Source organism: Styela clava, chromosome 13, assembly GCF_964204865.1.
Source record: "Styela clava chromosome 13, kaStyClav1.hap1.2, whole genome shotgun sequence".
NCBI lineage: Eukaryota > Metazoa > Chordata > Ascidiacea > Stolidobranchia > Styelidae > Styela > Styela clava.
This window is the reverse complement of record NC_135262.1, coordinates 5,615,526-5,638,759: the sequence shown is the minus strand read 5'-3', so window position 1 is coordinate 5,638,759 and position 23,234 is coordinate 5,615,526. Positions and strand designations below refer to the sequence as shown.

At 36.0% G+C, this 23,234-nt stretch overlaps 2 protein-coding genes across 2 annotated transcripts; one reads left to right on the top strand and one right to left on the bottom strand.

Moving 5' to 3' along the window:
* Positions 1-2,870: 2,870 nt before the first annotated feature.
* LOC120332656 (protein LSM14 homolog B-like) lies at positions 2,871-10,186 on the bottom strand. Its single transcript, XM_039399951.2, has 10 exons — positions 10,054-10,186; positions 9,235-9,410; positions 8,374-8,593; positions 7,763-7,862; positions 7,219-7,358; positions 6,624-6,788; positions 5,994-6,174; positions 4,854-5,089; positions 3,744-3,871; positions 2,871-3,521 (listed from the first exon to the last, which is right to left on the bottom strand). Exons 1-10 carry the CDS (start codon positions 10,172-10,174, stop codon positions 3,489-3,491), a joined length of 1,500 nt encoding a protein of 499 aa, XP_039255885.2. The 5' UTR covers positions 10,175-10,186; the 3' UTR covers positions 2,871-3,488.
* Positions 10,187-12,766: 2,580 nt separating this feature from the next.
* LOC120332770 (transcription initiation factor TFIID subunit 4-like) lies at positions 12,767-22,373 on the top strand. Its single transcript, XM_039400084.2, has 14 exons — positions 12,767-13,279; positions 13,964-14,145; positions 14,740-14,829; positions 15,463-15,540; positions 16,328-16,540; positions 16,888-17,097; positions 17,601-17,657; positions 18,047-18,201; positions 18,864-19,033; positions 19,390-19,523; positions 20,152-20,277; positions 20,624-20,803; positions 21,206-21,238; positions 21,726-22,373. The coding sequence occupies exons 1-14, from the start codon at positions 12,802-12,804 to the stop codon at positions 21,834-21,836; spliced, it is 2,217 nt and encodes a 738-aa protein (XP_039256018.1). The 5' UTR covers positions 12,767-12,801; the 3' UTR covers positions 21,837-22,373.
* The last annotated feature ends 861 nt before the right edge of the window (positions 22,374-23,234 follow it).

Here is a 23,234-nt window from a genome sequence, read left to right as displayed (position 1 = left end):
CAGGTTGCACACCCCTGATATAAAGCATTAATTTGATTACATAAGGTTACTTTATTAATCATGATTTTATACTTAAATGATATTAAAATGATATATAATATGTAGATGACATATCCCTATTCAGATTCACATAGGATCTCACAATAGTTACGGAAAGTCGGATATTTTTATGATCGAAAATCCCAGAGATAACAATCTGGATTTTCAACCTATAAACAGGGAAAAATACAACATACAAAGGCAATGACAGAGACGTAATCACAATCATGCATACTAAGTCTTATTCACTTGAATATGGATCAAATCTTATCACCTTGGGTTCCAGTATTTAATATAATTTAATAATATCCTATCTACTGAAGAAAATTGAGTGTGTAATAGCGAAATAGGCACATCAACGTTATAAATGCAATATTCTGCCATTCATTCATTACGCAAAAATGAACCAGTATGATTTGTTGTTCAGCTGAATACTCCATAACTTTTGGAATAATTATAGAGTGAATTGTGTAGGAGTAAAATGCAAAGCAGGAATGGTGGCGCCTGGCACGACAGAATATGCATAAGATTGTGCCATGTTTATCCTGAGAATAATCCGTCACATGACCAACATTCTCGCTAGCCAACATTTTCTTGTTAAAAACTCCTGAACGCTGCGGTAAAATCATTTCTTCTGGCAAATCATGATATTTTTCGCGAGAAATCCAATGATAACGTTTTCAGATTGCGTTTTAATTTAGTTTATTGTGCAGTTCCGTTTTGTTGATTTGTGCCCCCATGGAGCCCCAGACCGCTTCGTGAAGGAGGGGTTTGCATTCATTGTTTTAATTGATATCTTTAAATATGAGGGTACTTCTTGAAATCAGTGAAGTGTGCGTATCGTATTTAGATCTATAAAACAAACACTCAATTTGACGCAGAAACAAGTGATTTTGGTATAATGACAATTGCGTAAGAATGCATAATTTTTGTCATGATAATAATATAAATCAATCGCAGGTCAGCAAGTAGACAGATACCTCAATGCATTTTTCAATATATATTATACAGTTATATGAAAAGATCAAAGCCATGCCTCACTTACAATACAGCAATAGGTCAGATAGCCAATATGTATTAAACCTTTATAAAGGTTCTGCCAGTTTCCCCAATCTTCTGTGTATTCATTGTTTATGTTTTGTGTATGATTTTTTTGCGGGAAAATCGAAATAAATATACCTATCTAATACTGTAATAGAGGCAAAATTGGGCAAACTACACAAAAATCGGGTAACTATACATGTATGCAAACAAACCCGGCGTACTGGTAACATTAGGTGCTTGTGCCTAAATGATTCCCTCTTAACTTATATAATTGTTCAGAATCCTCGGATTTCACACAATACGGTACCGGTACCGGTCAAATTCTTCCGTTAAACCAGTACCGGTACGGGACCGGTACATTGTATTGTTTCTTGTTTGCTCTCCTGATTTCATAATCACTTTTTATACATTCGATATTATAAATCTTTTTATTGCCTGTTATGCTGATTATGGAGTTGAACTAAACTTAGTATTATTTTACCGATGCGTGTACCTTAGCAACCGTGCGACACTAATAAGTCCGTAAACGAGGAGATGACAAAATACCGGTACTCAGGTCACAACGCCTCGTTTCTGCGGTTAAGTTGGGAATTATTCCGCCATTTAACTTATAATGCCGCCCTCAAGTACTACACTACCCTCTGGTGGTGACACAAGACCCTGCCCGTCGATTTCCGATGCGTTTCCATGAGACATCTTATACCGAGCGCCTGGGACAGATATGGATTTTTTATATTTGTTCCGGGGACAGGAAAGGAGACAAGATGACTAAATCACATGATGAGACATGCCTATAATCTGATCACTAATTTATGTTGAATGACATGGTGTATTGGAATAGTTATTCATTTCAAATAAGTGGACTTACACCCACAGATATTAGGGACCGAATAAAATCTGCACCTATGAACATATCCACCCACGTAGGCTACATGTACGTCCATAAACGTTTGCACTACTGACATTTGCAAACACGCACATTTACACTCAGGGTCACGTTGAAACCAATAATATTTGTGTTCCTTTATTATTAAATATGTATACACCAGAGTAGTAGTATCGAAAAATTCCTTTTGCCACGTTATGCTCAATATGAAGTAGAAATAAATGCATATGCATTTTCATCAAGATTTATCACCCAAATTGGTTTGTTTTTCTGATCTTCAAGGGTGTCGCTGTTCAATAACCAGTCTTGGTGTCTCGCGCCTCACTTCACACTGAAGGACCATATTACTTCTTCTTGTACTGTGTATTCACAATGTGTACTTTAGTATGGTGGAAAAATAAATCACTGATCTTTTGGCAACTATATTTACTTCTACACAGATTCTTTACAGTCACATCATATATTTTAGTGGTCGTAATAACTTCGCTGGAGTTCAGGCTCCTCTCCTTCTCAGGAATAGCACATGACCATGCTTTGAGAGATTTCCTCAATACAAAAAGAAACTGAATCCACTTTTTCAGTGATACCAATGAAAAGGTGCCAATACCTTTTCAGGTGTAAACTATCAAGTTTACTCATTATAATGTAGAATTTGATGCTGTATTTGAAAGACTTTACTACTTGCAGTATATAGTAAACTTATCACTAATGATTCAAACCCCACTGCACAGCAGAGTATTTAAACAAATGCTGGTAAAATACACGTTTAACAAACTATTCATGGGTATATCAACTTCATACATCAGAAGAAAGCAATTTCATACATCAGAAGAAAGCAATTTGCTAATTTAATCTAACCAGTCCCTTAAAGTCCTAAACTCTTGAATCAAAAAGAAAACAATCAATTTCAGGTATTTGTTGTTAACTGACAAAGTACGGAAAGAGAAGCATTTCCACCAAAATAGCCATGCCTGTATAATAAACCTCGAAATGAACTTCAAAAGTTCATATCAGCAGCAACTTACTAGCGTGCTTCACAAACTAAACAAACGTGGCAAAGTATCAACAAAAAGTTTTACACCACAATGTGCAATGGATGATGTACAAATGATCAATCCACAAATAATAAACGTCATCTGCATTGAAGCGAAAATAATCCATGGAACGCAGTCCATTTGGTGGAATAATGCATCAGCAATCGACCAACGACAAAAGTTTTGCAAAAGTAACAATACTAAATAAGGACTCATGTAGTTTCGTTTTTCTTTCAAATAGGAAATGTTTATAAGAGAAGAACGGCTTTTACTTCGAAAGTAGTAATGAAACTAAAGAGCGCATTTGGAACTTTTGCACATAGATGAATGGGTAGAGTGAATTTTCTTCTTTATTCGATCATTCAATTCCAAATAGCGCTTCAGGAACAAATATCATTCATGTGTCATTTAAATTCAAACGAGCAGGTCCAAGGAACATAAACATATTATGAACCACTCCAGTTTGGTTTCTTCTAGCTAGGTCATTAGGAAGAAGCTTCAACTGGCTTCGATGATCTCTGAAATAAAAAAAAAATTAAAATAAGCAATCAATATTGTTTGTTTGACGCTCCGAACTCTCCGAACAAAGCACTGCCCAAACCATATGTGGTGGGCATGGGATTAGAACCCAACCTGTAAATCTAACACAGCTTAGTATACCACATTCACCAGTAGGCCATCGAGTCTACAAAAAAGCGGCAACTTGAATTATCAACATATAATATCATATTTTGTCTTACCGAAGGATTAGACTGCTTGTTTTCAGATTCCTGTGGTTTTTGATTATCCCATTGGCGACGCCCACCTCTGTTATTGTATTGTCGCCAGTTATCACGACCTCCTTCACCAGATCCATCGTTATTCCAGGCTAAGAAAAGATTATTTCAAATTAATGTATTTTGGAAATCAGGCATCTCGAGTAGCTCATTTAAATGAAAACACTAGTTTAAACGAGGCATATGGAAATAAATGACAATCATCTTTTCTTGTTGACAAACAATCGATTTTGATCAATGGGTTCAAAGTGAAAAGTTGATGCCCCATTTTGGATGTACTATGCCTTAGTTGTTTCCCTTGGGCGGTTACAAGAACCGTGTTTTTAACAGTATTTAACAATATTTACTGTTAGAATTATAGTTTACTCCCATAATTCTATACAGATTCAGTAGCTCATCACTTCATTAGTTGTCATTTTTGACTCCGTTCAGATATGAATCACCGTCTGAGGTTAACATTAGAGAAGGGCAGTGAGAACCAAATTGTCAATTCATGTAGAAGAATAAGTTAGTACAATTTCTTCGGCTATTTTTAACGAGTTGTTCTTTGGTGGTTTTCAGGAGTTGAATCTTCGAACAACCAGTGTTGGGTACAAATCGCTAAACCCTGAGTCGCATGTGATGGGTCATCTTAGAGTCGAGAGCCCCAGAAAACTTTATAAACTTAACAGTTTCAGTTCACTACACTTTCTAGGAAAGCGACCCGGTTAAGTCAATGACCTAGAGCAGGGTGGTCCAAGATTAGCAGCTCCGCGGGCCACAAAATTACTTTTGCATTGTTCGCGGGCCACAATAGTGCCAAGAACTTCGCTTGTTTAACTTCGCTAGTTGCCTCAGCATGCCATAACACTAGTCAATTCAGTGACATTAGTGATGCAACAATATGTCAAAAGATTTTTTGGTTAATTTTATGACGAAACAACACAAAATGCGACTTTTTGATTCCTCTCCTAATGCGCCACATGTGGCCCGCGGGCCTGGGTTTGGACCACCTAAAAATTTTCGCGAATTGTTAAGACATGTGCGGTGCTGCCCATCTAAAAGCTGATGAAATATACGGTAATAAAATCTTACATCTATTGGTGTATCTCTGATTGTTATGTCCTCCACCTCCATAATACCCTCTGTTGCTACGGTAATTCTGATTGTATCCTCCGTAATTATTGTAATTTCTGTAACCGCCTCTGTATCCCCCTCCTCTGCCACGATAGCCGCCTCGTCCCCCTCGATATCCTCGGCCACGTCCACGCCAAGTAGTCCCAAATGTTTCAGTGTTAAGTTTTCTTTCCTCTGACCACGATATACGTTCACTAATTAAAACAAAATATAAAGATCATTATAAGAATATATTAGAAGTTGTTTGGCTTACGAGAAAATTTACCCATAGCCAATAGCTTTTCCATTAAAATAAGTAGGGATGGGCATTGTAGAATAATTTACTATTCTAGAATACTTAAATCGAATCCAGAATACCGAATCCTATTCTATCTTTATAGTTATTTAAATAGTGGGTATTCCTCTCCATATTGCTTTCGCAAAATTTAAAAAAAGCAAAATTGTGAATGTAGTACTGTCTTTGTATTTAGTTAAAACGTCCAGTGCATTGGATTGGAAATACTTTGGGATTCTAATCCTCGGGATACGACATTCTGAATTGGCCATTCCTGAATCTAAGGCGACCAATCATAAGTGTTGGGTACAAGTCGGTACTAAACCCCAAGGAGTGAATTAGACCAAGATCATTCTGGTTTCAGGTAAGAGTTATGATCAAAATTAAGTTACTGCACTTCCGCGTCATAAGCCAATCAGAGTCATACTAGATTCCGTAAATAGCAGTAAAATAAGTCACATTAGGCCACATCCCATTGATCATTTTTAGGACTGGTAACTCCCATCTCGCATTAAAACAACACTATCTTGAAAATCAATCTAAAACTAGGTCAAGCGTTACCGTTACCAACACTTACCTTAGCGCTCTATCTTGAAATATTATTGCAACAATCTATTGAATTCACAATTTGTTCACAAAGTATTAATTCACATGATAATCATATTGCACCAAAACTATTTTTTTGCCATTTTAAAGACTAGCTCCAAATTTTCTTTGAGTCTGGGTAGATGGTTCGAGTTATATTATTTAGAAGAATCGAGCCTCTCTAACTTCGCTGTCCATTGCTCTCAAACAGAAACTATCAACAATATTTAAACACTCACCCTCGAGGGTTATTGGTCTCGCATGTAATGTTGTCGAAAAAGCTCTTGGTTTTATCATAATAAATTGGGTTGTCACTGTCATCAGATTCCTCTGCAGTTTCATTGGTGTGTGCTGAATCAATTCCACTGTCTACTTTATCAACTGCATCCTCGGGTTTCGGTTTCTCAGGCTCTTTCTTTCCTGTAGTCAATTGGGTGATTTAGTAAAGTTTTGACAAAAAGCGAACACCGAATTGTGTAGAATAGATATTTCATGGTCAAATTTTGAGCAGTTTACATAATTTAGAAATGTGAGTTTATGTCAGATTTTGAAAGCCTGCATCTAGTGCATTTTCGCCAAGTTTTGAGGTTTTTAGACCCACTCAACATTTTTGAACTACCGAGAGTCAAAGTCGAAATTTTTTCATATTTATTCTAGGGAGCGGAAAGTCAATAAGACTGCAAGGCATATAGCGAAACGTAACCTCAAATTCACATTGGATATGAGAATTTAATTTGCCAGATGCATCGACTTTGTGATCTAGTGAGGACTAGTGATCGCGTTGTGTCGACCACCTCTAGATGGCCAAGTGTCCAGCAATCCAAATTATCCTCCACTCACAAATTGTGAGATCAAAAACGTCCCCCTACCTGTTATTTTAAGTTTATCCATGAGCTCCTTAGCAATATCCTCCTTGTTAAACTGAGCATTGGAGGTTTCAAAATCAAAGTCGCCTTGGAAAGACAAAACATCTTTACGTGGTCCATTATATCGACCTCTATTATTTGGTCGCGAGCGTCCTCCTCTTCTATTACCTGGATGAATAAATATTTATAAATTCATGATGAAATCTGTGAAAAAGCTGAGCTGAACTGTTTCTGTTGCACATATAACATGTTGAAATTGAAAGAAAAAATAAACAATGGCTGACTGAAACATTGATAAGCGAATTCATTGTCTTTAGGCTGGTATGAGATTTAGTTAATCAGGTGGGTTTCGGGCTTTTACTAGTAATATGTATCGTGTTGAAATGAAGCAGACAAAAATACAGAAATCTTGCCGACATTTCACAAGAATTTGCATAACACATATATAAAGTTGATGTGATATAAGGTAGAATAAATCCAAATCAATTTTGAACAAAACATCAGAAACAATAGAAGAGAGAAGAATATTTATCAAATCAGCAGAAATTGACAACACCAATCAGTACTCAAATATTCGTGGGGGTATGATTTCACAAACCTCGATGAAAATCATTTTTTCCTCTCCAGTTGTTATTTCTTTGTTGGTTCCTGTTCCGATTATCGTATGAATTTCTTGATCCCTCGTTATTACGCGAATTATCTTGATCATAAAAATCTCTACGCTTCTCATACGAACGGCTACGTAAAACAAAAAGTTTGTTAAACCAAAATAACTAGAAAGTGGACCTTCACTGACCAAGTACGGCCCACAGGCCAAATCCGGCACGTTGGGTAATTCAATCTGGCCCACCTGATGCTGCCACAACCAAACTAAAACCAAATTTTGATGTTTCAGCTAAAATAGATCAAGGAATTTGTTGAGATTGCGGTTAAATTAAGTTTTGGCACGAAGCTGATTGTTTTCCACCTTTGCTTCATAAGACACTGTAAATATTGTTCATAAAATGTAACTTCTTACATCACACTTACATGGTCGGCAAGTCTAAGTGGGCAAAATTTTTGGCACCTGGTTCGAAAACCTTGTCCACCCCTGCTCTATGTAATAAAACGAATAGTGCAATCATATTTTAGTAATCACACACCTGTCTGCATTATTCTGAGCTAGTGGACTTCCAGTTTGAATTCCCTGATCTGATGTCGGAGAAATTCTACCAAGTGATACAGGTGAAGCAGATTTAGCACCTGGATTTTGTTAAAAAAAAGTAGAATGATTAATGAGAGGCCTAAAATAAAACACAACTTGTTATCTCAAACTGCCGGAGATAAAACTAAGTATTCTTTAGAATTAAAGTAAAAGAAAATCAAATTTTGATTACAAAAGTTTGGCATATGCAAGCCTTCTTTAATTATCAGTCCACTCAATGCTTTTGGGTTTCATCACATATCTTGCTTGACCTCGATTACTGCCACCAAAATTTGTGAGTATCACAAAAATTTAAAATTTCAGTTCCTATCTGTCGACTAGCGGAGAGAGTTTGAAAATATGACACAGACTCCGGCTTGAAAATGGAAACGTGCCATATTTCATAGACCTGGAGTAATGTGCTATCCTAATTCTAAATAGTAATAGCAGATCTTAAGAGTTTTTGTGCCCATAAATTCGCTCTGAGATGTGTCTACATTACACCTGAGCGCACATGTGCGACACCCTTGTGAGGAAGTTATCTTATTTAAAAAAATAAACAATGGTTACCTTGTAGGAGAGGCTTCTGTTGGGCAGCACCAGGCTGTGGATGTGCAGATCTAGGTAGGCCAACAGGTGGTGGTGGACCGGATGGCATATGCGGTGGTTGGTTTGGGGGTGGGACCATGTTGTACGGAGGCATTCCATATCCATACGGTGGCATGTATGGTGGCGGCATATGAGTTGGTGCATTAGGAGGCATTCCAGAATGCTGAGATGTCACAACAGACTGTAAGAGGAAACAAAGGTAAATGCAAAGAAAAGCTATAAATTATATATAGGATAGGCCTATATCATATATCTATTACGTAGACTTCAAGTCGAGGAACAATATATAATTACCATAAATTCACAAAAATAAGTCGTCATTTGATTGAAAATGTCATTACAGCAAAAAATTTGATTTGCTCTATTATACAAGACTAAAAAATAAATATATCTAGAAACAATAACTTTTGGGTGTAATTCCATGTGCTAAATTTTTATCTAGTGCAGTGACATGATAGTGGTGGTAATATACAATACACTTGGCTGGAAAGAGACAGGAAGTCAAAATTGTTTCATGTTAGAATTATAAGAACAGGGTCCAAAATAAATGAAATATATACTAAATTAGTTCTATTTGATATAATAAATGATTTAGGATAGTTTCACTTGAAAATTTGACATTTTCAAGTATTTGCCATCTGATGTTCAGACAAAAAATAAATTCCATTAAAGTTCTTGTACTATAAAAATAAAAAATTTGAAAAAGAACATTTCCAACTAATCTGCATTATCAAATTATATTATATCCAACTTGTTTCGAGTTAAAGACTCGTTCCACTCTGAAACTTGTATTTACTTTGAAGCAGATAAAATTCATTTCACCTGTACAATAGCAGGATCTTGTGGCAAAGAAGTCGTTGGTGGCTGCTGTGGCTTCGGAGGTTCACATACTGTCAGATCTTCTATGTCGCTTCCACGAAATATAATATATTCATATAAATCATCTCGTGGAGGGACTACACATTCGGTCTGCCGATCTTCTGTGCCAAATGATCGAACTGTAAATGGAATAAAATAAGTTTTTTCTTGGAAAATTGTGCCAAGCATTATATATCGGTAAAAACTCTAATAATAATACTCAATTAACTGACATATGCATAATACAAGATAATAAAAAATGGTGCAAAATTGGGAAACTATGATTATGCTTCATTTTAACTAAAATTGATGAATTGACTGATATATCACAGCATTAATATTCCTTTTATCTGGAATAGCGAATATAATAATTAGGCTTGTTTTTTCAAGTTAGAATGAGGCAGCTGGTAGCCGGAATGCAGGTATATTTTGCTTTGTATCTTCCATAAATTTAAGTGAAATCTGTGGTAAAGCCTATTACCACAATGGAAAGCATGGTATATTTCAGTTTTTGGCATCAGCATTTTGTCTGCAATACCTAGACCAGATTTTCAAGACTTCAAAAATATAATATTAATCATCCTTATTATCAATTCAATAATATAATGTATATTATTATGAAGTCAGGAAGTATAATATTTTGCAGTTTAATTTATACAATATATAAATTTTTGCTACATATAATCAATATTCCTCAAGTAAAATTTATAATAAAACTCGAATAAATAAATTGTGTAACGAACATCATAAATTGACAAATTTATAAGGAAACGTAAAATATACCTTTTGCCAGAGCAACTGTAGCATTTTCAGCATCAATCGTGAACAAAATTCCTTCATAACGGATTTTTGCCTTTGATATCAAACTAATCCTACTGCCGATATATGGAGTTCCACAACTCATATCGCCAAAAAACTAGGAGGTAAAAATTATGAAATATTTTTATAGTTTTTAAGAGTTACCAAACACATCTCAGTATCTGCACATACAGACATAAAAGATTTCCAAGAGAACGAGAGAGACAGGTTTTTATTTCCAAACTCTGTCATTATGGTACATTTTTTTATTTACAAATCCAGTCTACATATGTGCTGCAGTCCATTAAGAACTAACAAACTAAGTTTGAGATAAACAATGATTTCCCAATTTGCACTGCTGAACAGCAAATATCACATCCCACTACGGTATTTAAAAAGCAAATAACCAATGTGACACCACCTGACACGGATAGCCAAATAACTTCAGAGCTTGTTTTCATTAAAGCTGTATTACCATTGATACTATTCCGAGTATATTAAATCTCAGAGAAAAGTCCTGCCTCGTGTAAATTAACAAGAAAGAAACGATAACTAACAGTTTGATTTCCTACCAATTTGAAATAGCGACAACGGATAAGGCATGAAAACACTTCATGACCCGCGTTCAGATTGTATGACGCGTTGCTCTTAATCGCGCTCTAGTGTTCGTCTGAAAATCCATTTTTTCTTTTTTCTGTGATATAATGAAAAATGAAAATGAGAGAAAAAGAAAAAAGCAAAATTTGAGGACCGCGGTGTGAACCACTTGTTATATATGAAGGGGGTGTCAGCGGAGACTTGTTTTATAACGTAAATACACTGATATTTGTTTATTCGATTAAAAAGATTGTTGTATAACATAAATTTACATTTGCAATACAATAAAAATTAAAAAAAAAATTCATAATACAATGTTTTTAATTTTTCATATGACCGTACTTCATTTTAAAACACGATCCATTCCCTTGAATCGGAAAATGATGACGCATGCGCACTTCATTCTTGTTGTGAAGGCCGTGGAGTAGTGATGGCGCCCAACGGGTCGCTGCGCTTCATTCGCGCCCGAGGTTTCGAGGTGTGCATTTGGGAGTTGTGAGTTGGTGGAGCTAATGGCCCACTGAACGATCATATAGTTAGTTGCTAAATACATTTTTTTACTGATATGTTTATAGTTGTAAAGGGTGCTTGACCTGTTTCGAATATTATTGTCAGTCGTTTATACATCAACTTTCAGCATTTCTTTTAATAATCCTGTAACTGTGTAATGCAAAAGAAGTGTCTTGTGATATAGGATTCTTGACATGTTGTTGTTTGACAGAGCACAACAATCAAGTACCAAGGTACAAGATAATACAAGTATTGGGTAACATATCTGGGTGATAGTGACCTATTGCACGACCAGTATTTAATATCTGAATATACAGATAGGCATATGAAACTACAGAAATCAGGAAATATCTGTTCAATTATGACAGTACTGCAGTATGAAGAATACTTTTATGTAAGGGTGTAGCCTATCTAGTATAATGGTTATGTATAGCAGTGCAGTCATACCGATATGGTATTGTCTAAAACCACTTTTAGACTTGTTAATATTGTTAATTTTTCATATCATATTGCTCTATTGGGGTATTTTTAATTTGCCCGATCTGTCTGTCAAACCCCTCAGGTTTGGATCGAGCATAGCATGTGGTAGCATTGCACTTAACGGGTCTAGTATAGTTTAGTACCACAAGAACTTCCAGTGGGCGTAACATAACGAAATTTGCGTATGTTATTCCTAATCCCCACCTGACTATACCATCCAAAAATTACATCACTACGACGTCACAATCACATAATGGAGCTTGCCAAAGTACAGTTACAATCACCCGAAATGTCATCTGCGCCGCCCATAATGAACTCACTAACGCCCGCGATCTCTCTCATAGCGTGATCGTTGTGGCGAGAAAACATGATGGATAGCTTGCTTGATTTTGAGTGATCGTCTGCGCGTTCCGCATACTTTGTAGGGACTTTTAAGCCACTGTGACAGATTTTTTTGGTGACGCAGTCAGGCGGGGATTGGGAATGACATTCAAAAATTGTTGAGCCAGACCAACTAGAAGTGCATGTGGTACTAAGCTATACCAGACCCACACAAGTAATAGATAGGATAGAATTTATATATTTATCCCGGGGGAGAGGAAAGACGGCTTATCCATATGTCGAACCACGGCCTCTCGTCCGGTTACCATTCAAAGTCGGGTATGGAATTAGTTATATTGTTTGTTTTCGGAAGCATGGACCTGGTGGTGGAGGAAGCCGTAACCGACCAGCGGTTACGTGAACTACCCAACGACGGCGAGGAGTCCAGCAATCCTCTCGCACATAACCATCCCTGCATGGGATTCGAACCTGCGAACCCACGCAGAGTAATTAGAGGTGCGGTGGCTAGCGTATTCCTAACGCTTAGCTCGTTGAGCCACACCGCTGCGCCAAACACCGCATCGCTCAGTCATTTACTCATGTATATATCAAGTTTATTGCACCTTTACAATTCCACAAATAAATGCAACTTTTTTATTTCTCTCTGTGGGATTGCGATTAAATGACTAAGGTCTTTTTCGAGAGATTCTAATCCAGATCTCAATGCAAAGATTTATTTTAAGAACTTGCAATCGTAGTCAAAAATTAATTCTAAATATATTTTTTCAAGGTGATGTATAGATCTAAGCTGTTTTGTTCAATGCAATGAGGGTTAGCCCACCTGGATCGACGGACACAGTTCTCACATCTTCATCAAGTACCCCAAACACGTTGAACAGCTATAATTCTGGAATGAATAGTTTACCTCCATTTTCTGCAGCAAAAAACGGAGTACAGCAGGTCAGGACTGCTAGCCCGGTCACCTCTCAGCAGCAAGGGATGCTTAATGACTGGTCAACAGGTCTAAATGAGGGCTATGGGGCCCCAACCCCACAACAGCCGACCCTAGTTTTAAATTCACAGTTGCCTAAAGCATCCACACCTGTGGCAAAACAATTAACGACTCTGACCACAGTAAATAAAATTCCACAACCAGGAATGCAGCAATCAAATACTGGTTTGCAAAATAATTTATTGAATCCTACATCGAAGGCTCAAGTTTCTACGACTCAGCCAATGGTGACTGCGCGTCCTCAACAAGGTGGTGCAGTGCAACTAGCATCTGGGATAACTATTCCTCCAGGTTAATTTGATTTCTACTTTTTATCTAATTCCTTTTTCATACGCTATGCAGTCACAATGGTACATAATTATGTACTGGAAACTCTCATGGACTATTGTTATTGGGTCAAAGGTTCCTAAGTTTTTAATACGACAATGCAGTGGATGAAGAATTTATTTTTTTCAAACTTAAATAATAAAATTAAAAGTTTTAAAATATATTCAAACTTAACTATTACGATACATGAAGCTTGTTTTCATGCACATGTCCTTAGCTGTACTGTTTCACCACGATAATTTTCCATCATTATTCAAGCTTGAATATTACAGCGACAGAAAACCAGTCTAATACAAGTTGGATGTGGCAAAAGGGATCAAAACCCCCTGGAACAGGCTTAGCTATATATACTGAAAGTTAATATGTCCCCTTTTCTTATTTTTTCAATTAAGTGAACTGTATTTTACTATCAAGCATTACATTCCTATATAAAGAGTTATGTTCCACACAATATCATAAGCCCTCGAATGTGGAACTGATTGAAAGTTGTTGAGCATCGATACAGGGCTGTTAGTGAACATGCTGAGCCTATCTACACGCTGGTTATATGGTTTGATGGAGCTTTTTTCTTGATTTACTTCCTGTATGATGAATGATCTGTGCTTTTCGCTGATTTCCCATATTACTTTTGATTCCAACCGTATACAGGTATGGTTCTAGCAAGACATCAGAATGGACAGTTGCTGCTTGTGAGTAGTAATTCGTTGTCATCGTCATCTACTACAAATACATCCACAGTTCCTGTAACTCAGACCGCAACATCTGGGACCGTAACAACGTTGAAAAATTCGACAACAGCAGGTGTTGGGACATCATCACCTCAACCCGCAGTAAGTATTAAAGTTGATAACAAAGCAAAGATCAATTATAAGTGCCCAGATTTTAAATGAATACTGGAATTTTAGCAAAATTTCTGACATTTTTTTTTAGTAATTGTAGGTGTTTCACAGATGTCATATAACAGTATTTCTGTGAATTGGAAAAAAAACAGCAAAATTTTGAGTAGGACAAAATTTGAGCAAAATAGAAGTAATAGCCTCCTAGGGACTTATTCCACATTGAAGTACTGAAATATGATTTTATTAGGTCTATTAGTTGCAAGAAAACAACAATTACAATAGTTAGCAAAATGGTACATGTACTCTTTCTACCCAATAAGGGAATTTTGAAAACACCTGCCTCAAATTTTTTGTAAACATTTCTGTATGTTTTATTCTGCAAATGTTTTGCACAAATCAAAATCTTACCACGATTATGTAAATTTGCTTTTATCGTATGAAACACAATCGAGCAACTTTTTATTGCTAATTTCCATTCCATTCTTTTGACAATTTGTTTCATATCGTCTTCTTACAAAAAAAGTCAAAGCCAGGCTCAACAGAATAAAGGATGAAAAAATCTATTGATTCCATTTTTCTATTAAGATAACTGCAACAACAGCTGGTCAGGTGGTAGCAAGAACAGTGGTTCCAGTTACAAATTCAATTAACCTTAAAGCTGTTGCTGCTAAGCAAGTAAGTATGGAATGTATTTTTCACAAAGTTTTTCAAGTTATATTTATTTTATGCCCAGTATCAGTAACTCGTCTGTAATATCTTCCTTTCCATTAATACATTGTGAAATCATGGCATATCTTTGTTTATTAATAATAATAATGATTTTTCTTTTTTGATTGATTATATTAATAAGATTTATTAATTATTTGTGATTTTATGCCCAGATGATATAATATGTTGTCTAAAACCCAATAATTTACCATTCTGAAATAATATTTCCAAATATGGAATACCGAATACGTTCTGAAATGGGCCATGTCTACAGTGAAAATCACTCAGACTGTTAATAGAAGTTAAATTTGTTAATTAGCTCATCTGTGTCCTACCAAGTTCAAATGCATTCTAATACTCCATTTGTTTTCGGACACCCCTGATCTCACAGAATTCACCACTTATTGCATGAAACTTCAATTGTTTCTTAGCAATTTGCACTTAGAGTGGATTCTGCCATAATGAGTCTCTAATAGTTACCAATATACAGCATTATCTACTGTCTTTGTCTGCAAGACTTTGTTTTATATTTTTCTTATCATGTACTGATCATAAATATTTTGATCTGAATCTTTTTTTCACCAAAACATTACTTTTCAGACGGTTGCTGTCAGTAAAGTATCTACCACAAGTCCAGCGACAACACCACAGAATTCTCAATCTATAACGCTATCTCAGGTATAAGAAGTCTGATGTTCTTCACTGATTAACATCTTCTTGTAAATTCATTATCTACGAATGCAGCGTAACAAATAACAAGGCTAATATCATTTATTTGTAACTGTTGAAATCATATCTTTATACAACCAAATACTGTTCCCAATCAATTAAATCCGAAAGCCTTTGGCAGTGAATGAGGTGTTATTGTATTACTATGTGATTGCTCAAACGGGATAGACATAATAGCAATAGACTTCTTGCATAGCACCTTATCATATTTTACTCGTTGTATACTTGAATAGACGGTCCACACAACCGGCCCTCAACCAGGGGGCCATGGCTTACTGCTGAGCCACAGAATCTTTTTAAAGTTTCATTTGGGATCTCCTGAAGTCTGCGCACCAAGATGGCGCACAACCTGAGTTGTACCAGGTTAGGGTTCAGGTTGTGCGACATCTTACTGCGCATACTTCAGGAGCACCTTCATTTGTGTCACTGTAGTTGAATTTTGATTCAGTAGCAATGAATAATAATGCTGTTTTTGATAATTTTCATTCCTATTATCCATTACTAATTATTATAGTGGAAGTGTCTATTTTTGCGGGAAGAATTTTTCCTTTCATAAACATGTTAATCGGCCGCGGAATTTTTGTGCAACAAAAATGAGCCACAAAAGCAAAAAGGTAGAAAACCAGTTTTACTTTTGAAACTTACCACGGGGTAAATGTTAATAATAACCCCAACATTTCCTCGACACGATTAAACTATAAATGTCGTTTATTGATCATATTATTCTACTTTACAGGAAGATGTAGTCAATGTATCAAAATGTCGGAACTTTTTAACAACATTAATAAAACTGGCTTCGGCCGGTGGTCAATCAATGGAAACTGTCAGTAACGTTAAGAAACTCGTTCAAAACTTAATCGATGATAAAATTGAGCCGGAATTTTTTACTCAACAACTTCAAATTGAATTGCATTCTGCACCACAACCTTACCTTGTTCCATTTTTAAAGGTAACTAAAACTAACATTGCTTTAATCATAGTTGTCTGATATATTTTCATACATGGCCCTTATTCACGTCTTTCTGCCCCGAATAAGGCCCGGTACATGTAGAAACTGATATCCGACAATATGTAAGTAGCTGCTGTGTTTTGAAAGGATTAGATTCTTTCTGATTTGTTATTATATCCTGGGTGAGGTGGAGGGCGTGGGATTTGAACCCGACATTGGTAGTCTGCGATACAGCAAATACAGTTTAATCTTAACACTTTTACCGCTAGGCTATCACCAATTTTAATTAGAATTTCCTAATTTTAAATTAATTGAGATCCTGATTTTATTTTCAATTTTTTTTTTAGCGAAGTCTCCCTTTGTTGCGACTTACTATGATGCAACAGAGCGGTGGTGGTTCAGGACAAGTCCCATCGGCAATCGCGGTGGCGGCTTTGAGGGCGTCTTCTGCCGCGACGTCATCACCGTCACCCACGAATGCAGCAGCTAATTCTCCGAAACCAGTAACAACAGCACCTAAACGACCACCACCAAAGACTAAAGTTGTTGGAAAAAAGGTCTTGATGATTTTTCTTATGTGTCTTTATTATCTGGATTAAAATTGAAATTCTTAGCTTACTTATTGCTGCATAAACAAGAAAGTTCCAACAACGATTCACAGGCAGTAACAGAAGCTTGTGAACTGTTGCCGAGGACTGAGTTTGGAAGAATAAAATGAAGGACCGCCGCATCTGTAGGCGGTCCTGCTTGACAAAATGAATTCAGTGTTTCTGTGAATTCAAAATAAAACAACGAAAATTTCGGTAAAAGTCAGATCTCATAGGACTCTGACGGAAATTTGAGAAAAAATAAAAGTAATAGCCTTCTGTGGAGTATCTCCATCTTTATTAATTAGGTAACGAAATTTTGAAATTAATTGGTTTATTAGTTACGATAGAAATTAATTTCTGTACCGAGAAAATTGCTCAGCGAGACAAACAACAACAACCATTTAGCAAACCGATCCATATGTAAACTTTGTGTCTAAATATTGGCTAAAATGATTGCTTGGTTGTTTCAGAATTCTGTGCCCGATATCAGACTTCCGAGAGTATCTACTTCACCCAATCAAATTTCCGTAAGTATCTGTTTTGAAAGAAATCTATAATACAAAAATCAGACTTCTAAGATTATGAAATAATAATTTGTCTCGTAACTGTATAATAGCAAGTGTAATGTAAGAAGACAATTTATTGGCAAGCATAGCTTTCGTAAAAATTAATTTTTTTGACAATATGGCAGCCCAGTAGCTTTATGTGGAGGAGAAATGAGAAATTTTTCAGCTGAAAGATCAAAATTTGGTTTTAGTTTGATTGTCGCAGCATCAGGCGGGCCAGATTGAACTACCCAACAGGACGGATTTGGCCCGCGGGCCGTAGTTTGCTCATGGCTGTTCTAACCTTAGAAATATGTTGCTTTGATCATATTGTGCTTACCGCAAATAACAACCTTCTGATTTCTTTTCAGTATCAAAGGCTCACTGCCAGTCCTAACGCAGTTGTGTGTCGAGCATCACTTTCAATGCCGCCTCCATCTGCCGTAACATCATCACCTCGTACTTCCTCGCAAAAGTGGGCGTCGCCTTCATCAGCAGGGGGCGGTGGTGGGGGAGGCACATTCAAGTAATTATTTGTTTACAAATTCTGTTATTTTTGCTATTTTTAATCTGGTGGATACATTATACTCCATATTTTTTTTAATATACACAGTTGTGTGTGTTAATAATTACCTGATATTTTAGTTCTTTAATTGAGCAATGTAAGCTTTTGGTTTGAGAAGCAGGAAATTTGCAACTTATTGGAATATCAGTTCAGGATTACCCTTTTTTGGCTTATGTTGATGATAGTGTTCACTTTGTTTTTGTGATAATGAATCACTCTCCCTCCTTAAATGTGTTTTCTCTTTTTTTGCATCAGTTAAAATCATCAGTGTCATGTTACCAGATACGGTATATACTGATGTACATTTGGTCCGATTTTTGTTTTTGAATTTGTGTATGATTCTAATTTTAGACTGTTACTCCAGTAGTGTGTGTACCAGGTTAGTGTTAGAGCATAATTTTATTCCGCTTTTCTTAGTTTAGTTCTATTACGAGTTTGGGGACTGTCTGTGTTAGCCAAGTGAATATAATAACCTCTGCCCATAGGTTTCAGTCCCTTTACACAACTCAATGTAAAGTTGGCGAACAAAATTAGTTACCTCCATATTGGTACACACACTTCTTCTAGACCTGCATAATTGGGAATTTCAAGATGAGGTTTGCCTATCCTTGTTTTTATTGTAGAGATGATGATGACATCAATGACGTTGCTTCGATGGCGGGTGTCAATCTTTCAGAGGAAAGTGCTCGTATCCTAGCAACGAATTCCGGACTGGTTGGATCGCAAATTCGATCTTGTTCTGATACGACAATCGTTAATTCACAAGCTTTAAGAAGAAAGCTTACTGCAATAGGTAGAAAATTTGATTTCATGGAGAATAACTTTTGAAAACAAATTTTATACACAATAGGATTTTTATATTTGTCTCAGGGAAGACCTATAGGAGGACCTGAACATTGGTGAACCATGGCCTCTCATCCGATTACCAGTCCATGTTGGGTATGGGTTAGTTAACCAGATCTTGATCATGGATGAAGCCATAACTGATCAGCGGTTACTTGAACCACTATGAAGTTGAGGAGTCCTGCATTTCTCTTGCACATAGTTATCCTCAGCGGGATTCAAACCTATAAACTGGCAATTAGCAATGTGATAGCTACATGGTGAACCGTCGAACCACTATGATGCAATAATATCTATTTTTTTCAGTTTCGAAAAACCCACACGTTCATCAGATCCATCCCGATGTGATAAATTTTACAGCGCGTGCAGTGGAAACCAGAATTAAAGATTTGATAGAAAAGGTGTCGTTAGCAGCCTCTCATCGAATATCAAACTTTAGGGTCAGTTATTTGATGGTTTATTCCATTTAACAATTATGTTATTACTGCTTATTAAAAATCAGGTAAGTATATTGTACATGGCCCAAGCGGAGACTTTTTATCTGCAAATGAGTCAAGTTGTTTTTATCTCACTGTCATGTGTATTAACCTTGTTCATGTTTCGGATATGTGCACCTCCAACCCACTGGCACCCAGGGTTATGCAGCCCAGAAAATTAACAATCGACTCTTGAGTAAAACTTGAAAAAAAAGATTGACTGTGACACCAGTTCTGAACTCTAGAGAAAGTCAATTTTTCATAATATAAACTTTGATATGTGCCAAACTTCATTAGGAATCTCCGCAACTTTTTTTTTTGAAATTTTGTACAAAAAATTTAACTTCATTATCACTATGGAATTCCAACTTCTTTTCAACTATGGGTAATTCATAATTTTGACTCAAGATATACCAAATGCTGACCCCACATCCCTGCTGGCATACATCATCCATTTCCATTCTAGATGCATCCTGTACATTCTAGCAGTGTTACACACTTCTTTGAGCTGCTGCATCCCAAAATCCCTCTCTTGTTTATCTTATATTTCAGTCAATATTGCAGCAATCATAATCAGTTATATTTTTTACAGGAGACCGATCATTATGAAGCAGCACAAGACGTCAAATCCCAACTGAAATTTGTTTTGCAACTTGATCAGTTAGAAAAGAAACGACATGCGCAGTCCGAGAGAGAAGTTTTAATGAGAGCTATGAAGGTTTCCCGTTTGCTTATTATTTCTTATCTTATTACTATGAATCACAACTTTTTATTTTTCGAATCGGGATTCCATTTTGAGAAAAAAAAAATAGAGGTACAGCTTTTTATTTTATTCAGCAAAGATTCTTGAATAATACTGCGTCAAGAGATTATAGTTGAATATAATATAAATGTTATCGAGTTTTTATTTTTCATCACAATTCTACAGTTTCTACTCTTTTGTCAACTATACTGTACTGTTTTTTTTTTCTGAAGTTAAAATTACTATTTCAAGAATGTATACATATTCAGGAAGGTAGCGTTTCAGTAAAAGTAATCCAATTTTAAATTTTATTCACAATTAGAGTCGGTCAAAAAATGAAGATCCAGAACAATTAAGATTAAAGCAGCGTGCAAAAGAAATGCAACAATTGGAAATGGAACGAATGCAAATTAGGAACGCAGATGAAACGGCTTTAAATGCAATTGGGCCAAGGAAAAAGAAAGCGAAAATTGAATCTACTTTACACAGCGGGTTGTCAGAGGTATTTTTCCAATTTGATAATTGCCAGATATTATATACTTCAATATGCATATCTAAGGTAAAATCAAAACTGGGGATTTGATTTTAAATGCCAATGTCTCCAAGTCCTAGGTATTTTCATCTTTCACTTGCGCATATAAAATTAAGTATTTAAATTGTAAATGTGAACTAAAATTATCATCTGCTTCAGAGATGAAGCCTCTAAAATTTCTTGTAGGTACACCTCCAGCTCTCATCTATTACAGTAAGCTTGGCTACAACTCCGATGAAACATCGCGATATTTGTCCTGAGTCGCATTATCAAATTTTTTTATAAGCCCTCACTATTGTCACCCAGTTACTTGATTAATGAACTCTCTTATAGTTTTTTCATTTGTGCTCACTTTTTACTTTGTTTTTTTAGTCCAAAGATGTTTCATCGCCACTTCGCTCGTCGGTATGTATAGGCATTTTTTTTTAAATCAAGTGATTTTTCATTGTGTATTTGGCTAAAACAGTTCTTAAATATTATTTACTGTAAAGTTGCTGGATATTTGGTTGTATTAAGATACATCTATGACAGATCACAAAGACCTTGAATACTTTTGGCACATCATTAGGTTCATCAAGATGTATTTTGTTACCAATGCTTGTGATCATACAATACTTACTATTTTAGTCATGCTTTTAAGCTCTTCAAAGTCCAAATTCTGAATATTCTAAAGTCTGAATTTCAGACCTTCAATGATGAAAGAAGTTAAAAGTTTCTGCAAAAACTTAAAAAGCATCAAATTTATCATACTTTTGTAATAGTGTATCAAAGCATGCTTGCGTACTCCAGACATTTTTTCGGAAATACGTAGTCTGGAGTATATTGTAAATTTTCACCTTCAAACTCAACAGCCGTGGAAGTTTTTTTATATTTGCAACTTTATTTATTTCAGTCGCTAAGGCCGAGGATCAAGAGAGTCAATGTTAAAGACTTAATTTTTGTTTTGGAACAAGAAAAGGACACGAGCAGGTCAAAACTTCTGTACAAATCATACCTCAAATAACGATAACCAATCTGGTGAACTAACGATAGGTACAGCGATAAGAAAAAAGCGGATATACGGACATGAGTCCGGCAACAAGACTGCTTAGCGGAATGAGACGTGGAAAGATTTGCACTTAAAAGGGAATGAACATCGGAGAACGGGGTCAGTGTCCCCTGCTTTTGCGTGATTGATGAACGCCATGCTGCGTTTTGAATGTTGTAATAAAAAATACTGCTTTTTACATTGAATGAAATTTTTCTCCTATAATTTTCTAAAGCGTTTCTCGTGTATTTTCTCATAATACAGATAGTCGGACCCTTGATTTGAAGCAATTTGCCAGATCATGAGTGTGAACTGGTAAATGCTTGATGGAATTGAACATGTTACAATTCATTTTTCTCTATCATGATTTGGTCAAATTTTTTTAGAAATTGGGAAATATCTCCTTATAATAGAATGTACGTTCATAAATTCCTTTTTTTATTCTTGAAGTTCCTAGACTGTTTGGTATCAGGCATTAAGATTTTGTTGTAAAAAAAATTTCTGAGGAAGGTATGTTGGTTTTTATTATGCGTTAGGATATTGGACAACTAAAGACTGGATTGCTTTTGTTGTGTAGGGAATGTTCTCAAGCATGAGATGTATTCAATCTAAAATTTTGGTTTGTATCATAAACTGTTTATAGAGCGCACTCAGCATTAAGGTTATGGAGTTTGAGACAGAAATTGTCTCAAGGCTTCAGAAGCATTTGGTGAGCAGTGTTGAGGAATTGCATTCAATGAAGCTCGCCTCTTTGGTGTGACCGCACATGTCGGCTACCGTGGATTATCGTACCAAATGCAGTCTTGCTCTAGCAGGACAGAAAACTTTGATAGTGGGGTGTCAAAATTCACTTAAAACTTTTAAATTAGTATAAACGACCTTGGAAAAAAAATCTTACATGAATACATATTATTATATTTCATTATTAGTATGATTAGAGGAAAATAATTAGATTGAAAGAAGCTTTAAAAACTAAAATTTTTGATAGTCTCGCAGCTCCAGCCATTATGGTAGTCTCGGCTCCAGACCTGCTTTTTTGTTGAAATTTCCTGTTTGAAACTGCCTCTTTGCAAACACCATTACCCTTTATGATTCCATCAGTTGATGAAAGACGAGTTTAAAATAAGTCGCTATCAATCAGTGAGGTGAATAGGTCACTGGATGGCGATATTGGTACATGCTCACTAAACGCCATAAGTTATTCTATTTGGCGTGGCACAACTGTTTTTGCATATGTTATTCCTAACCCCCACCCGACTTAGTCATCCAAAGATTACGTCACTAGGACCTCACGATCATGTCAAAGAGCTTGCTAATGAATAGCTACGATCGCCCGAAATGGCATCTTCGTTTGGGGGGGGCCTTATTATGTTA

Bases quoted from the DNA above. Each gene is read 5' to 3' on its own strand.
- LOC120332770 (XM_039400084.2), top strand. From the start codon at position 12,802: ATGAGGGTTAGCCCACCTGGATCGACGGACACAGTTCTCACATCTTCA. The intron at 13,280-13,963 runs GTTAATTTGATT...AACCGTATACAG, and splicing joins TGGGATAACTATTCCTCCAG to GTATGGTTCTAGCAAGACAT. The intron at 19,524-20,151 runs GTCAGTTATTTG...TATTTTTTACAG, and splicing joins ATCGAATATCAAACTTTAGG to GAGACCGATCATTATGAAGC.
- LOC120332656 (XM_039399951.2), bottom strand. From the start codon at position 10,174: ATGAGTTGTGGAACTCCATATATCGGCAGTAGGATTAGTTTGATATCA. The intron at 6,175-6,623 runs GTAGGGGGACGT...AATTGACTACAG, and splicing joins GGATAAACTTAAAATAACAG to GAAAGAAAGAGCCTGAGAAA. The intron at 3,872-4,853 runs GTAAGATTTTAT...ATCTTTTCTTAG, and splicing joins TCAGAGATACACCAATAGAT to CCTGGAATAACGATGGATCT.